At 45.2% G+C, this 17,768-nt stretch overlaps 1 protein-coding gene across 2 annotated transcripts; it reads left to right on the top strand.

Annotated features, from left to right (window-relative positions):
* Window positions 1-1,923: 1,923 nt before the first annotated feature.
* On the top strand, window positions 1,924-8,703 carry LOC119976635 (zinc finger protein 208-like). Of its 2 annotated transcripts, none has more exons than XM_038817271.1 (2): window positions 1,924-2,639; window positions 3,708-8,703. In XM_038817271.1, exon 2 carries the CDS (start codon window positions 4,247-4,249, stop codon window positions 7,340-7,342), a length of 3,096 nt encoding a protein of 1,031 aa, XP_038673199.1. In that variant the 5' UTR covers window positions 1,924-2,639; window positions 3,708-4,246; the 3' UTR covers window positions 7,343-8,703. The 2 variants fall into 2 exon arrangements, with proteins under 2 accessions (XP_038673199.1, XP_038673201.1); XM_038817273.1 differs by having other exon boundaries at window positions 1,924-2,396.
* The last annotated feature ends 9,065 nt before the right edge of the window (window positions 8,704-17,768 follow it).

A 17,768-nucleotide genomic window follows, 5' to 3' on the forward strand; every position in this document is an offset into this window, starting at 1 on the left:
TTAATGGTCTGGCTGTAATCAACCACCATCCGGAACTTTTTCCCGGTCTTGACGACCACCACCTGAGCTCTCCCGGGGCTATTGCTGGCTCCTATGACTCCTTCCTGCAAGAGATGCTGGATCTCGGACCTAATAAATGTCCTGTCCTGCATACTATACCGCCTGCTTCGAGTCGCTACTGGCTTGCAATCAGCGGTGAGGTTAGCGGAGAGGGGAGGAGGGTCAACTTTTAGGGTTGCGAGGCTGCATATGGTGAGTGGGGGCAGGGGTCCGCCAAAACTAAGCTTTAGGCTCCTGAGATTGCACTGAAAGTCGAGTCCTAAAAGGAGAGAGGCGCAGAGGTCTGGGAACACATACAATTGAAAATTAGTATACTCTAGTATTAGTATACTATTAGGCGCCCTGTATCGCTAAGGTTGCAGTAGTGCACCTTTACATTTGTACTGAGTGCGACCCAGAGGCGAGGGAGATTGTTTGTTGCGTCGGTAATATCGGGAGCAAGCAGCGTCTTACCAGATCCGGGTGAATAAAACTCTCGGAGCTCCCGGAGTCAAACAGGCAAGGTGTCTCATATCCGTTAACCCGGACAGCCATCATGGGGCTCCTGAGGTGCTTGGGTCGCGACTGGTCCAAGGTGACTGCACTGAGTTGAGGGTAATCGGCGGCGTGATTGGCGGTGCTGGGGCGGCCCCGTGATGTCTGTCCGTGCAGGTCGCACGCGTTGAGTGGTGTAGCAGATGCTGGCCAAGGTGGCGGCCCCCGTTGATTGAGCGTGGCAGGCGGTGAGGAAGATGGCACCCAAGATGGCGGCCCCCATGGATCGCACGTGGCCGGCCGCGTGGGGGAGGGTGGCCAAGATGGGCCCCCGTGAGTCGCACGTGTTGTGCGGAGTCAGAGTTGGCAGACACCCTGCCACATTACGGGGGTCTGCAGGCCTGAGAGTCGGTGGATCAGGTCTCTGAGTTCGAGTGTTTAGGCTTGGCCAGGCAGACCTTGGCGAAGTGTCCTATTCAGCCGCAGCTGCTGCAGTTCGCGTTGTGGGCTGGGCAGTGTTTCCGGGGGTGTTGAGGCTGGCCGCAAAAATAGCAAGGTAGCCCCCCAAGATGAGCAGGTGGCCGAGCGGCACAGGCCTGGGGTACTCTCTGGTCGGGGGCCCACGAGGGAGTCGCGTGGTATGCCAGGAACGCAGTGAGACTCTGAAAAGCGACCTCCAGCGAGGTCGCCAGTTTTACTGTGTCATCCAGGTCCTGGGCCCCTTATTCGAGCTGGCGCTGCCTCACATTGTTCGATCTGACCCCCCCAACGTAAACGTCTCGGACGGGAAGCTCCATGTGCTGAGTGGCCATAACGGCCTGAGAGTTACAGTTGCACACGAGGGCTTTGAGGTTGCGCAGATAGTCATCCAGCGACTTCCCGGGGCGCTGGTGGCTAGTGGTGAAGATATGTCGCGCGTAGACCTCGTTCACAGGCCGCACGTAGATGCGTTCAAGTATTGTATAGGAGGCGGCTTCGTTGAGCTGTGCAGAAATGCGATGGCTCACCCGTGCGTGGAGGAGACTCAATTTCTGTTCATCCGTGACAGATGACGTCGACGACACGGCAATGTGGGCCTTGAAACACCGAAGCCAATGTGAAAAAATTTATTTCGCCTCTGCGGCCTGTGGATCGAGCTCCAGTCTGTCAGGTTTGAGGGCTGACTCCACAGTAGTTTTTTTAAGTTGATTAAATTGACGCGACCATCAATTCACTCGAAGACACGTGTCGAAGTAAACAGTGGTTTTAATCAACTTACAACTCAGCCTGCCTGCGACCAGTACAATACTGAAGGCGGTCCCGCAGGTCTCCTGCTCTTATACTTCCTCTAAAGGGTGGAGCCATGGGCAGAGCCCGTACATGCTCCAACATCTCCCCCTGTGGGTGAAGCCACACAATGGCCCATAGATGGAGCCCACAGGGTTAATAACAGTATAACGTAATACAGTATACTGGTGAATTAACAGTATTTATACATTCACCACAGAGGGTCTATCTTTTCTGATCTGCTGTACACATTCCACACTGATGTTGTCAATTTGAAATGCTATTCCCACACTAGAAATCTCTGTCAAACATTTACCAGAGGGGGTTGGGGAACTGAGAAAGCAGCTGCAATTAGGTAGACTTTATTCAGATGGGACAATGACAAGTTTAAATCCCCACCTGATCTGCTACTCAAAGTCGCCTCCGTTTCCTTGGTCAGTTTCCCAAACTTCAGGAAACTCCTGTTACTGCAGAAATATTTGGATTGTCTGTGAGAGACGTCAATCAGAGAGCCCACCCACTCTGCCCATTCTCTCCTCTTCCTCTACCACAGCTGCTTCACTTCCTGTAGGGACTCAAAACCAAGTCAGGAGATGGTGAGTGAAGGAGCAGAATTTACAATCATTACATTGCACAATATCCACACTAATGTTCAGGCAGTCTGACTATCCTGTGGGTAATCAGGTGTGGAAATGCCCCTTATGCTGTGTGAGAAGATCCAGCTCAGAGACCTGCTTACTCGGTGCTTTATGCTGGATATTGATGGTGTTTATTGGAAACATTTCCCTTCTGATTTACAGGCTGAGTTTTGTTGACGGGTCATTGCTGAATATGAGAAGGTGAGGTGGAATTATCTGGGCGGGCCAGAGACACATTTTTTAAAACGTCTTTTAATGTCTTAAAAGATTTTTTCTGAAGGCCTTGGCTTTTCCCAGAAGCCAGGGCTTGGATTTGATAGTTTAGCCCAGTGCTGTGTGTGAGAGCTGAATTTGGGATGTGTAGTCTGACTGAGTGCACTGTATCTAGTTTCCCAGGATAAACCAGAACCCTTGTCAGCAACACTGAAGCAATGTATTCCTGAGCTACCAGTATTTCCTGTCCAGTGTGTTTTAGAACATAGAACAGTACAGCACAGAACAGGCCCTTCGGCCCTCGATGTTGTGCCGAGCAATGATCACCCTACTCAAACCCACGTATCCACCCTATACCCGTAACCCAACAACCCCCCCCCCCCCCACCTTACTTTTTAGGACACTGCGGGCAATTTAGCATGGCCAATCCACCTAACCCGCACATCTTTGGACTGTGGGAGGAAACCGGAGCACCCGGAGGAAACCCACGCACACACGGGGAGGACGTGCAGACTCCGCACAGACAGTGACCCAGCTGGGAATCGAACCTGGGACCCTGGAGCTGTGAAGCATTTATGCTAACCACCATGCTACCGTGCTGCCCTATTTTCTTCAAATAATTTGGGAAAAGGGGAGAAATGTCAAAATCTCCATTGAAATAACATTCTTCCTGAGTTGTTTTTTTGAGACATATCCTCGAACGGTAAAACTGGTCTTTGCCAGCACAACACAAGCTCATGGTGAATTGTCGGCCCATTTTACACTCCGCCCGACATGTCTTTTCAATTGCCCTCGTTGTGCGTGGAAGATGGGACTGGGTGAAGTAAAAAAAGTAGCCACATTGTCTGCTCTTGGTCACTATCCAGTGTCCTGGTTGCAAATGTGAGTGTGTGACAGTCCAGTGAGGGAAAAGAAAGGACTTGTATCTGATCTTCACACAGGGGAATAGCAGGCTGGTACTCAATGTGGAACAGTCTTTAACTATGGAGCCAGCCAGTTGAGTTAAAGGTGGAGAGGGAGTTGGAGGAAATCATGTTTCCCTTTCCTGTTTTACAGAAGAATTGCACCGTACCATGCCTGAGAATTCAGTGAGGACAGACACTGCAGATAGATCCTGACCATAACCCAAGGAACAACTGCACAACTGTGGGAAGACATCTAGTTCCTTCACACCATTGCTCAACACAGAGAAGGTTGAGCAGTGAAGCCATCATCTGGAAATCAGTCAGGGAGGCTTTGCCATATCATCAAATCTGATAACTTTCAAAGGTTCAGCTGTGGGTGATCGGTCAGGTTGAGCTGGAAAGAAGTGTGAGTGAGCTCCAAGTGTGGTGTGAGTTTCAGTCATGCATTGAGCCTCATGAACCACTGACATTCCTGCTGGGTGAGAGGTTATTACAGTGTGAAGTGTGAGGAGCGATCCACAGGCTCAGAAGATCTCTGAACACAAGCACATCAATTTTCCCACCTGAAGACAACAGGAACGTGGAAGAGAAACCATTCAGGTGTGAGGTGTGTGACAAAGCATTCTTCTTATCATCAGTACTTCACTCACACCAATACTTTCCCACAGGGGAGAACCATTCAAATGCGAGATGTGTGATAAATCATTTTTGCAGTCACATCATCTCCACAATCACCAACGCATTGACACAGGGGAGAAACCATTCAGGTGTGAGGTGTGTGACAAAACATTCTTCGAGTCATCAAAACTCCTGCTGCACAAGACCATTCACAGAGGGGAGAAATCATGCCCAAGTGAAGTATGTGACAAAGCATGCTTATCATTATCCGTAGTTCAGTCACAAGAACGCATTCAAGCAAGGGAAAAACCATTCAAGTGTGAAGTCTGTCGCAAAACATTCTCATACTCATCAGGTCTCCTTAAACACCAATTCATTCACACAGGGGAGAAACCATTCACTTGTGTCATATGTGACAAATCATTTGCCAGATCAGACAACCTGCGCGAGCACCAGCGTGTCCATACAGGAGAGAAGCCATTCAGTTGTGAGGTGTGTGACAAATCATTTGCAAAGTCATCGAACCTCCTGCAGCATCAGCGGATTCACACAGGGGAGAAACCATTCACGTGTCAGCTGTGTGACAAATCATTCTCACAGTCTTCAAATCTCTTTCACCATCAGAGGATTCACACAGGGGAGAAACCATTCACGTGTGAGCTGTGCGACAAATCATTCTCACAGTCTTCGAATCTCCTTCACCACCAGAGGAATCACACTGGCGAGAAACCATTCAGGTGTGAGGTGTGTGACAAAGCATTCTCACTGTCCTCAAAGCTCCTGCTGCACCAGAGGATTCACACTGGGGAAAGACCATTCCCATGTGAGGTGTGTGGTAAATCGTTCTCGTCATTATCAGTGCTTCGCTCACACGAACGCATTCACACAGGGGAGAAACCATTCGAGTGTGAGGTCTGTCACAAAACATTCTCACACTCATCAGATCTCCATAAACACCAATTAATTCACACAGGGGAGAAACCATTCACATGTGACATATGTGACAAATCATTTGGCAGATCAGACAACCTCCGCGAACACCAGCGCATCCACACAGGAGAGAAGCCATTCAATTGTGAGGTGTGTGACAAATCATTCTTGCACTCATCGAGCCTTCTGCAGCATCAGAGAATTCACACTGGGGAGAAACCGTTCAGGTGTGAGATCTGTGACAAATCATTCTCACAGTCTTCAAAACTCCAACAGCATCAGAGGATTCACACTGGGGAGAAACCATTCGCGTGTGAAATGTGCGACAAATCTTTCTCACAGTCTGCAAAACTCCTGCAGCATCAGAAGAATCACACTGGCGAGAAACCATTCACGTGTGAGGTGTGTGACAAATCATTCTCACAGTCTTCAAAACTCCAGCAGCATCAAAGGATTCACACAGGGGAGAAACCATTCACGTGTGAGGTGTGCGACAAATCATTCTCACAGTCTTCGAATCTCCTGCACCACCAGAGGATTCACACAGGGGAGAAACCATTCACGTGTGAGGTGTGTGACAAATCATTTTCCCAGTCTTCGAATCTCCTGCACCACCGGAGGATTCACACTGGCGAGAAACCATTCACGTGTGAGGTGTGCGACAAATCATTCTCATCATCATCAGTACTTCGCTCACACGAACGCATTCACACAGGGGACAAACCATTCGCATGTGTCGTATGTAACAAATCATTTGCCAGATCAGGAAACCTCCGCGAGCACCAACGCATCCACACAGGAGAGAAGCCATTCACGTGTGAGGTATGTGACAAATCATTCGCAAAGTCATCCAACCTCCTGCAGCATCAGAGGGTTCACACAGGGGAGAAACCATTCACGTGTGAGCTGTGTGACAAATCATTCTCACAATCTTCGAATCTCTTTCAGCACCAGAAGAATCACACTGGGGAGAAACCATTCGGGTGTGAGGTGTGTGACAAATTATTCTCACAGTCATCAAAACTCCTTCTGCACCAGAAGATTCACACTGGGGAGAAACCATTCCCATGTGAGGTGTGTGGTAAATCATTCTCATCATTATCAGTGCTTCGCTCACACAAACGCATTCACACAGGGGACAAACCATTCAAGTGTGAGGTTTGTACCAAAACATTCTCACACTCATCAGATCTCCATAAACACCAATTCATTCATACAGGGGAGAAACCATTCACATGTGTCGTATGTGACAGATCATTTGGCAGAACAGACAACCTCCGCGATCACCAGCGCATCCACACAGGAGAGAAGCCATTCAATTGTGAGGTGTGTGACAAATCATTTTTACACTCATCGAGCCTCCTGCAGCATCAGAGAGTTCACACTGGGGTGAAACCATTTGCATGTGAGCTGTGCGACAAATTGTTCTCACAGTCATCAAAACTCCTGCAGCATCGGAGGAATCACACTGGGGAGAAACTATTCACATGTGAGGTGTGTGACAAATCGTTCTCACAGTCATCAAAACTCCAGCAGCACCAGAGGATTCACACAGGGGAGAAACCATTCACATGTGAGCTGTGCGACAAATCATTCTCCCATTCTTCGAATCTCCTGCACCACCGGAGGATTCACACTGGCGAGAAACCGTTCAGGTGTGAGGTGTGTGGTAAATCCTTCTCACAATCATCAAAACTTCTGCTGCACCAGAAGATTCACATTGGCGAGAATCCATTCAGGTGTGAGGTGTGTGACAAATCATTCTCAAGGTCATCAAAACTCCTGCAGCATCAGACGATACACACTGGGGAGAAACCATTCCGATGTGAGGTGTGTGATAAATCATTCTCATCATCATCAGTACTTCGCTCACACAAACGCATTCACACAGGGGAGAAACCATTCACGTGTGTCGTATGTGGCAAATCATTTGCCAGATCAGGAAACCTCCGCGAGCACCAACGCATCCACACAGGAGAGAAGCCATTCACATGTGAGGTGTGTGATAAATCATTTGCAAAGTCATCCAACCTCCTGCAGCATCGGAGGATTCACACAGGGGAGAAACCATTCAGGTGTGAGATTTGCGATAAATCATTCTCAACATCATCAAAGCTCCAACTCCATCAGAGAATTCACACAGGGGAGAAACCATGTAGGTGTGGGATTTGCAACAAATCATTCTCGCAGTCATCTAAACTCTTGCTCCATCAGAGGATCCACACCCTTCAAGTGTGAGGCTTGTGCTGATACCTTTAACACGTCTGGATCACCAGTGGATTTACACAAAAGAAAAACTCTTTGGGTGCAATGTTTGTGACAAGACTTCCATCCACTCCTCCAATCGCCTGAAGCACCAGCGGATCCCCACTGATGGGAAACCATTCAGGTGTAATGTTTGGGACAAAACATTGGCACAGTCAGTGTATCTCTGAGTCCATCAACACACTCACAGAGGGGAGAAACTCTTATTGATGCGAGTTCCGTAATGAAGCCTTCACACAATTTTTGGATCTCCTGGAACATCAACGAAGCCACACACAGGTAACCGAAACCAAGTTCAAGCCAAGTGTCATTGTGTAAACCTCCTAAGAAAGTTCACTGCAAAGGATGTTCAGTGGTATTGGACACAAAACAAGAAGCAACTTTTATTCACATCAAGCTACTAGTTCGACAATGCCAGTGCCGAGGTATTGAGGGGCTGTTTAGCACACTGGGCTAAATCGCTGGCTTTGAAAGCAGACCAAGCAGGCCAGCAGCACGGTTTGATTCCCGTAACGGCCTCCCTGAACAGGCGCCGGAATGTGGCGACTAGGGGCTTTTCACAGTAACTTCATTGAAGTCTACTCGTGACAAGCGATTTTCATTTCATGTCAATGATGAAGTCACTGCAGTGAGATGCCAGTGAAACAGGACTTGGAGCAACCCTCATGCAGGAAGGACAAACAGTTGTATTTGTATCCAGAGCATTAACACAAATCGAACGATGCTATGTACAGATTGAGAAGGAACGCCTGGACATTGTCTTTGTGAGCATTTCAACCAGTACCTGTTGGGAGAGAGAAAGTGATGGTAGAGTCTGACCACAAGACACTTCAAAGCATATTTCTCAAACTGCTTTCTATCTACTCCAAAGTGTTTAGAAAGGAAATTAATTCATTTGCAGAGCTATCACTTCGCCAACATACTGTCAAGGGCTGCGCTCTCTGAAGGAAGTGATGATGCTGGTCCAGAGTATGAAATCTTCCAGATTCAACAGTACGACATGTTCTGGAATCATCAACAAGCAGAGGCATTGAATCTGGCAGACCAGTGTCTTGCTATGATCAACAAAATACAACTGTTGAAATATTACAGGACGTTTTGATAAAAGGATGTCCTGAAAAAAAAATCAAGGAGATACCTGTAAGAGAGCATTGCGCAGTCAGAGATGATATGATCACCAAAGATGGCATCTTGTACAAAGAGACTATTCATAAAGATAGGCACAATGGTTAGCGCTGCTGCCTCACAGCTCCATGGTCCAGGTTCACTTCCGGCCTTGGGTGACTGTGTGGAGTTTGCACTTTTCCCTGTGTCTGCATGGATTTCCTCCGGGTGCTCCGGTTTCCTCCCACCATCCAAAGATGTGCAGTTTAGGTGGATTGGCCACGCTAAATTGCTCCTTTGTGTCCAAAAGGTTAGGTCGGATTATGTGGATAGGGTGGAGGTGTGGGCTGAAGTAAGGTATTCTTTCCGAGGGCCGATGCAGACTCGATGGGCAGAATGGCTTCCTCCTGCACTGTAAATTCTATGATTCTGTAAAGTGTTTCTTTCTCCCAACCCTTTATTTTCCTTCTCTTCCACTGTCCTATCTCTCTCTCTCTCTCTCCTGCCACACTTCCATCATCCCTTTACTTCCTTTCTAATACCTCTCCTCAATTCCCTCCTTCTTTGCTCCTGGCTGTCATCTTCTTGTCTCTCTCTTCTGCCTGTCACTACTCTCCCCTCTCTCTGTCCTTCTCAAAGTCTGTCTATCTACCTCCTCGTTCTTCTCTATGTCTCTCCTTCTCTGGCATTATAAAGATGAGAGGGATACAGAGAAAGTTCACCATTTTAAACTTCACCATAAATGAAAGAAATCAAAGCAGGATCTCCATATAATATTATTAATGTATTCATGACTACATTAAACTATTTTAACTATTGCTTCTGTTTCGGTGCCACAACTGAAATCATGTATTATCTATGAACCTGTAGTTTGCTGAAATAATTACTGGTCACAGCATACACAATGGGATCATGAATATAACTGACTGTTAGTGTTGAACGTCCAAAATTATGAGTGTAATTTGAAGAGTCACCTCAAACAGGACCAATCAACAGAAACTCACCACTTTCTTTACTCCCATCTGGGGCCATGGTCATTTCTGTGGTTGGTACCAGCTTCCTGGGTGATGTTTAATAAACCCTTGTTAAAGATCACAAAAATTCAATTTACTTTTGACATAACACATTTAAAATTCCCGACATAGTCAAATTCAGTCAGATTACGCTGATTAAAGCATGAAGGAATTTTAATAAAGAAGTTTTGAATTATGACCAACTGTTTTATCTCAGGATTTTGATTTGTTTGGTTTCATAAATGTGTGAACGTGAAGAATTTCTTGACCCATTTTCCCATATTTCAGCTGCTTCAATAAACGGTGATGGTGGCAGTGGGTATGATGTTTGTAGGAAGCCCAGAACTTCCAGAATTGTTAGTGTGGTCCTGACAACAACTTTAACTCATGTTCATAGATTAATTAATCTGGAGTTGGACATTATAGATCCCATGACATTATGGTGTAGAAGAGTGAGGAAGTTATTTCTGATGTCCTGTTCAATATGGATCCCACAATCATAGAATCCTTCCAATGGAGAAGGAGGCCATTCGACCAATCGAGTGTACTGACTCTCTGAAGGAGTACCCTACCTGGGTCCTCTTGCCCTCTACCAGCAACTCCATCTAACCAAGCACATCTTTAGATAAGTACAATTTAACATGGCCAATCCACCTAACCTACACATCTTTGGACTGTGGGAGGAAACAAGTGCACCCAGAGGAATCCCATACAAGCAAGGGGAGAACGTGCAAACTCCACAGGTAGTGACCCAAGGCCGGGATTGAACCTGGGTCTCTGCTCTGTGAGGCAACAGTGCTAACCACTGAGACACCCTTGTCAATATGAGTAAAAAAGATTATTTGATCATTATCACATTGCTGTTTGTGAGATCTCACTGTTCTTGCAAAAATCTAACTCGTAATTCATATGTTTTAGAATTGAATGTTTAGTTTTAAGAATTGTGTTTCAATGGGAGCATCTGTTTGAGAAACTGATAATCCAAATGTAAATACAATTCAGACAAACATGGGAGTTTATTACAGTAAAAAGCTAGCCTATGTTTATCTTACAAGGTCTGAGGAAGCAGTAACAATAGTGGGTCACCTTTCAGATTGGAATGGAGCCAAAATATGAACCCTTGAATACAGGATTTAAATTATGTCTGTTCTCTCCAGATGAAAAGAAGCTGAAAGCACCTGAGTGAACATTGGCATTTTCTTCATGGACCCAGTGAGTATAGGGTGAAGATAATTGCAAATTAGTATTGTCAGTTATTCGCATAGTTTACCAAACCAAAGAGTTGAGTAGAAGTTTAATTAATTTAGCCACGTGTTTGTTCACAAAAGGCAGTTGCAGTTTTGCTTTTGTGTAGATAGCACTTCATTGGATTGAGAGCCAACAGGAGATGGTAGTTCATCAGGCCTGCATTATAAACAGAGAAAATCTTAACTTTATTGTTCACCATGTGAAATGCGGGTCACGCTCGAGCACAAGTTGGGATTTTGTGAGTAAAGCAGCTGGCTAGTTTGAAGCTCATAGCACATATCTACATTGGTCCTCACAGAGCCTTGTGGCAGAAAGCAGTCAGCAGGGTTAGCTTGGAAGCTGTGCAAAAGCAGTTGGGTTTTTGCCACCAACACGAATAGGGAGCTGAAGCATCTAATTTTGTGAGACATTGAAGAAAAGCTTGCGGGGAGGCGCTCAGTCAAAAGGGGAAGAGCAGAAACGCGGAGGAGAATTAAAGAGAGTTTAGAGGGTTGTGGCGTACCTTTATCTAGATTTCAAGAGACGTGTTAGAATCTTCAACATTCTTGTAATGTGTAAGGGGAATAAGGAGCAGAATTGAGTTGATAGTGAAGTAATGATAAATGACTTAAGTTCACAATACTTGCTTTGTTTAATTCTTCATTCAATAAAGTTTTTTTTGATTAAAAACATGAATTCTTCTGGTTTATCACGGGGTGTTCACATTATTCTTCAACTGTTAATGGCCCCTAACAGGATCGTCACACTGTGCATAGACTGGCTGCCACATTTCTTATATTACAACTCAAAACTACACTTAAAAAGCATTTCATTAGCGTAAGTTGCTTTTTGATGACCTCTGTTCATGAAATTCGTCTTTCTTTTTTCGGAAAATATTGTACTTCCTGTTAACTAGAAATTCTAAACCCATTGATGGAGAAAATATATCAGCCCACAGTGACATTGACCAATATATTGTGTACAGGACTCTTACTGTAGACTCCTGAATGTTTTAGTCAGTAGGAACACAGCATGCTCACAAGTCAGGTAGTTTGGGTTATGTTTTTAAAAAATGAATTTATTTTGAGGGTGACCCAGTGGTTAGCACTGTTTCATGGCTCCAAGGTCCCAGGTTCGATTCCCAGCTTGCAACTGTGCGGAGTCTGCATGTCCTTCCCGTGTTTGCGTGGATTTCCTCCCACAGTCCAAATATGTGCAGGTTGGGTGGATTGGCCATGCTAAATTGCCCTCAGTGTTCATTGATGGAGTGGGGTTAACGGGGATATGGTGGAGGTGTGGGCTAAAGTGGGGTGCTCTTTCCAGAAAATTGATGAAACAGCAGACAAAGAACACATTATTCAGCACACATCAAACTTTGAATGAACCAAAATAACAAAAAAATTTAAAATGATTCAGGATCATGCCCATACATGAAATTAATCACTCCTGCCCTTTGACCCTCTGTTCACCACTAGGCCCATCAAGTCTGCTCCGTCATGAAATATGGCCGATAGTTTTCTCATCCCCATTCTCCTGCCTTCTCTCCATAACCACTGATACCCTTATTAATCAAGAACCTATCTCTCTGTCTTAAAGACACCCAGTGATTTTGCCTCCACAGTGTTCTGCGGCAAAAAGTTCCACAGATTTACCACGCTCTGGCTGAAGTTATTCATCCTCATTTCTGTTTTAAAAAATTGTCCCTTTAGTCTGAGATTGTGTCCTCTGCTTCTAGTTTTTCCTACTCGTGGAAACATCCTCTCCACATCCACTCTATCCAGGCCTCGCAGTATCCTGTGAGTTTCAATAAGATCCCCCTTCATCCTTCTAAACTCTAACGAGTATAGACCCAGAATCCTCAACCATTACTCATACGACAAGCTCTTCATTCCAGGGATCATTCTTGTGAATCTTCTCTGGATCCTTTCCAAGGCCAGCATATCCTTCCTTAGATGCGAGGCCCAAAATTGCTCACAATACTCCAAATGGGGTCTGACCAGAGCCTTATGTAGCCTCAGAAGTACATCCCTGGTCTTGTATTCTAGCCCTCTCGACATGAATGCTAGCAATGCACTTGCCTTCCTAACTGCCGACTGAACCTGCATGTTAACCTTAAGAGAATCGTGAACAAGGACTCCTAAGTCCCTTTGTGCTTCTGATTTCCTAAGCATCTCCCCATTTAGAAAATAGTCTATGCTCCCAATTCTCCTTCCAAAGTGGACAACCTCACACTTTTCCATTGTATTCCATCTGCCACTTCTTTGCCCACTCTCCTAGCCTGCCCAAGTCCTTCTGCAGCTTGCTTGCTCCCTCAATACTACCTGTCCCTCTACAGATCTTTTGTATCATCTGCAAACTTCGCAACAATGTGTTCAGTTCCTTCTTCCAGATCATTAATGTATATTGTGAAATGTTATACCAGCACCGACCCATGAGGCACACAGGCTGCCATCCTGAAAAATACCCTTTTATCCTCACTCTCTGCCTTCGGCCAATCAGCCAATCCTCTGTCCATGCCAGGATCTTACCCTTAACACCATGGGTTCTTAATTTTTTTAACAGTCTCCTATGTGGCACCTTCACAAAGGCCTTCCGGAAATCTAAATAAATTGTGTCCACTGGTTCTACTTTGTCTAACATCCTTGTTACTTCCTCAAGAACTCTAACAGATTTGTCAGACATGACCTCCTCTTGACGAACCCGTGCTGACTCAGTCCTATTTTATTATGCACTCCCAAGTACTCTGCGATTTCGTCATCAATAATGGACACTAAATCTTACCAATGTCTGAAGTCAGGCTAACCGCCCTATGATTTCCCATCTTCTGCCTCCCTTCTTTCTTAAACAGCTGTGTTACATTAGCCACTTTCCAGTTCTCTGGAACCCTTTCTGCCTCCAGTGATTACTAAAAGATCACCACCAATGCCTCCACAATCTTCTCAGCTATCTTTTTTAGAACCCTGGGTGGACTCCATCCAGTCCAGATGATTTATCCACCTTCATCACCACAATGCTTCTGGAGGCATCAATTTGATTTAGCACACTTGTTTCCAAAATTACCTTTATTTTGTACAGGAGGAAAGAATTATCTATATCAGGGAAAATCATGATACTCATTCCCCTGAGTCGCCTACTTCCTGTTGAAGAAATCCTCTTAGAGATGCAGTGACATCTGTGCATAAGCAGCAGCTTCTATCCAGATTGATGTCTTCTTTTTAAATAAATTTAGAGTACCCAATTCATTTTTCCTACTAAGGGGCAATTTAGCATGGCTAATCAACCTAGCCTGCACATCTTTTGGGTTGTGGGGGCAAAACCCATGCAAACACGGGGAAAATGTGCAAACTCTACGCGGATAGTGACTCAGAGCTGGGATCGAACCTGAGAACTCGGCGCCGTGAGGCAGCAGGGCTAACTCGATGCGTTGTCTTCTTTTGGTGCAGTTTGCCGATCTAGTCAAAGATTAAATTGACCTTCTTGAAACAAATGGACTAATAGTGGGAGAGGTTGGAGACAGTCACTGCTGAGGAAGGACAGTTCCCCTGTGTGAGCACTGGAGGGTAAATAATACAGACAACTCCAGTGTGAGGAAGCAGGTGATTCACTCCAAGTTCATAAGATATAGGAGCATAAGTAAGCCATTCGGCACATTCAGTCTCCTCCACCATTCAATGAGATCATGATAGATATGATAATCCTCAACTCCGCTTTCCTATCTGAAACATCCTTAACAACCCAGGCCACTGTGGTAAATAAATCCACAGATTTACTATCCTATGAGAGAAGAGGTTTCTCATCTCGGTCTTACATGGGTGACCCCTTACTCTGAAATTATGCCCTCTGTCCTAGACATTCCCACAAGTGGAAATATGCCCTCTGGTCCATAATTTTCCCAGAAGAGAATCCTATGTCTCAATAAGGTCACCTCTTATTCTTCTAAACTCCAATGAGTACAGTCCCAACCTACTCAACCTCTCTTCATAAGAAATACCCTTCATACCCACGATCAACTTAGTGAACCTGCTGTGGGCTGCCTCCAATGCCAGTACATCTTTTCTTAGCTAAGGGGACCAAAACTGTTCACAGTATCCCAAGTGTGGTTTAACTGCTGTCTTGTATAGTTTCAGCAGGACTTCCCTATTTTTATACTCCATTCCCTTTGAAATAAGGACAACATTCCATTTGCCTTCGCAATTATCTGCTGAACTTGCATCCTAGCTTTTGTGACATGCACACGGACTTCCGCATCCCCCTGTGCTGCAGCTTTCTGCAGTCTTTCTTCAGTTAAATAACATTCAGTTCCTTTATTTTTCCTCCCAAAATGTATAATTTGACTTTTTACTACATTATATTCCGTCTGCCATGTTTTTGCCCATTCATCTATTTCCCTGTCTATCCCTCTGTAGGTTCATTTTGTCATCCTCATCATTTGCCTTCCCATCTATTTTTGCATCATCTACTAACTTGGTAATAGTATATTCACTTCCCTCATCCAAGTTATTAAGTCTGTGTGGAAATGTTGGTGTTTGGCAAGAGAAAGTGAAACAATCCTGCCATACTTCCCAATTGATTGGTTTCTCCGCTGTGTGAATCCTCTGGTGAATCAGGAAGGATGTTGTCTTTATGTAGTCTTTGTCAAACATTTCACTGCAACATCGTTTCCTCAGTGCGGATATGTCAGTGCTGCAGGTATGTTGCTGACTGTGAGGCTCAGTCACACATCTCTCTTGTCCTTCCAGCCGTGTGCATACGACGGTTATCCAACATGCCCCATAATTGTTCAAAGATCTTATTACACACGCACACATGATTTTTTTCTGTTCCCCTGTATGAATGTGTTGATGCTTCACCAGACCTGATAACTGTGTAAAGTCCTTATTACACAACATACACATGAACAGTTTCTCCCAGGATGCGTGTTGGCTCATCTACTCAGACTTTCAAGGAATTGAGCCTAGGTGCCTGTGAGGTGTTTGAGAAATCATTATTTGGGTCATCAGAACTCCAAAGACTCTCTGGTGACCAAACATGAGTGATGAGATTTAGGACCAGATCAGCTAGTACAGTGGTTGTAATGAACATCAAGCTAATCAAGAGAAAGTGGTACTCATGACAGAGGATAGATGAAGCTTCAAGTCAATCTCTTCACTCTCACTGGAACTGATTATCTCATCACAGTTGACTATTATTCAGATTCAGAGTTAAACCAGCGGACGCCAATGACAATCAGCGAAATTATAGAATTCCTGAAGCACGCTTCAGTCATCATGGCATTCCTTACATTTTGATGAGTGACAGTGGCCCTCAATTCACAAGTGACGAATTCAGACCTTTATGAATGATTGCAAATTCAGTTGTACACATCATTTCCACATTGTCTCCAGTCAAAAGGAATGGCTGAGGCAGTGATAAAAATTGTCAAAGGGGTCATCAAGAAATTGACTGAATCCAGCAGATATGTGCAGAAGACAATGTTAGAGTGGAGAAACATACCGACTGAAGGCATGGAAAGTTGCCCAGTTCAGTGACTAATGTCACACCGCACCCAGACTGCTCTTCCAATGGCTAAATCATGACTGAGACCATAAGTAGTAACAGGAGTGAGTGACAAGGTCAAAGTAAAACGACAGAAACATATTTCACTTTGCAGAAGCTACCACATTGTTGCCAGAGCTGAGAGTTGACGAGCCGGTCAGAGTGAAAACATTTAACACACCCAATAAAAGTCAGCTCAGTGGGCAACTTGGGACGTGTGTAGAGAAGTTTTTTAAAATAAATTTAGAGTACCCAATTCTTTTTTTCTCAATTAAGGGGCTGTAGCACAGTGGTTAGCACAGTTGCTTCACAGCTCCAGGGTCCCAGGTTCGATTCCCGCTTGGGTCACTGTCTGTGCGGAGTCTGTACGTTCTCCCCATATCTGTGTGGCTTTCCTTCGGGTGCTCCGGTTTCTTTCCACATTCCAAAGACGTGGTTAGGTTGATTGGCCATGATAAATTTCCCTCAGTGTCCAAAAAGGTTAACTGGGGTTGTTACTGGGATAGTGGGGTGCTCTTTTTAGGAGCCGGTGCAAACCCGATGAGCCGAATGGCCTCCTTCTGCACTGTAAATTCTATGATTTTATCGCCGTCTTCTGGCCGACTGTCGGGTTACAAATCTGTCACTTTGCGCACAAACGTAGGCCTGAAACACTTTAAGGGAATTACGGTAGCACAGTGGTTAACACAGTTGCTTCACAACTTCAGCGTCCCAGGTTCGATTCCTGGCTTGGGTCGTCTATGCGGTGTCTGCATGTTCTCCCCATGTCTGCATGGGTTTCCTCCGGGTGCTCCGGTTTCCACAGTCCAAAGATGTGCAGGTTAGGTCGATTGGCTATGCTAAATTGCCCTTCGTTTCAAAAAAGGTTAGTTGGAGTTACTGAGTTACGGGGATATGTATGCTGCTCTTTCCAAGGGCCGTTGCAGACTCGATGGGCCAAATGACCTCCTTCTGCACTGTAAATTCTATGGTTCTATGAATTTAGCGTGACAAATTCACCTACACCTAACATCTTTTGGGTTGTGGGGGTGAGATAAAACAGCAGAGAAACAAATCAATAATGTGGGTTTGTGAGCTTTACATCTGTGGACCAAATACCAAAAGATCAAGTAAACAACAGTAAAATGTACACCAATTTCAAATCTACCAAAATAACAAAATATTTCAAAATGACTCAAGATCTTTCCCAGAACATGAAATGAATCTTGGTAGAGTGAAAGGTGAACATATCACATTGCGGCATAATGGACCAGGCCCACTTCCTTCCAATCACTACATCCACACCGAACCTTTGAACACAATTTAGCATGGCCAATCAACCTCTGCTGCACATCTTTGGACTGTGGGAGGAAACTGGAACATCTGGAGGAAACCCATGCAGACACAGGGAGAATGTACACACTTCACAGTCACCCAAATTTAAAATTGAACCCAGGTCCCTGGCGCTGTGAGGCAGAAGTGTTAACCACTTGTCACCGTGCTGCCCTTGGTGATGTCAGGAAGGCAGGTAGAGCAGTAAG

Source organism: Scyliorhinus canicula, chromosome 13, assembly GCF_902713615.1.
Source record: "Scyliorhinus canicula chromosome 13, sScyCan1.1, whole genome shotgun sequence".
Lineage (NCBI taxonomy): Eukaryota > Metazoa > Chordata > Chondrichthyes > Carcharhiniformes > Scyliorhinidae > Scyliorhinus > Scyliorhinus canicula.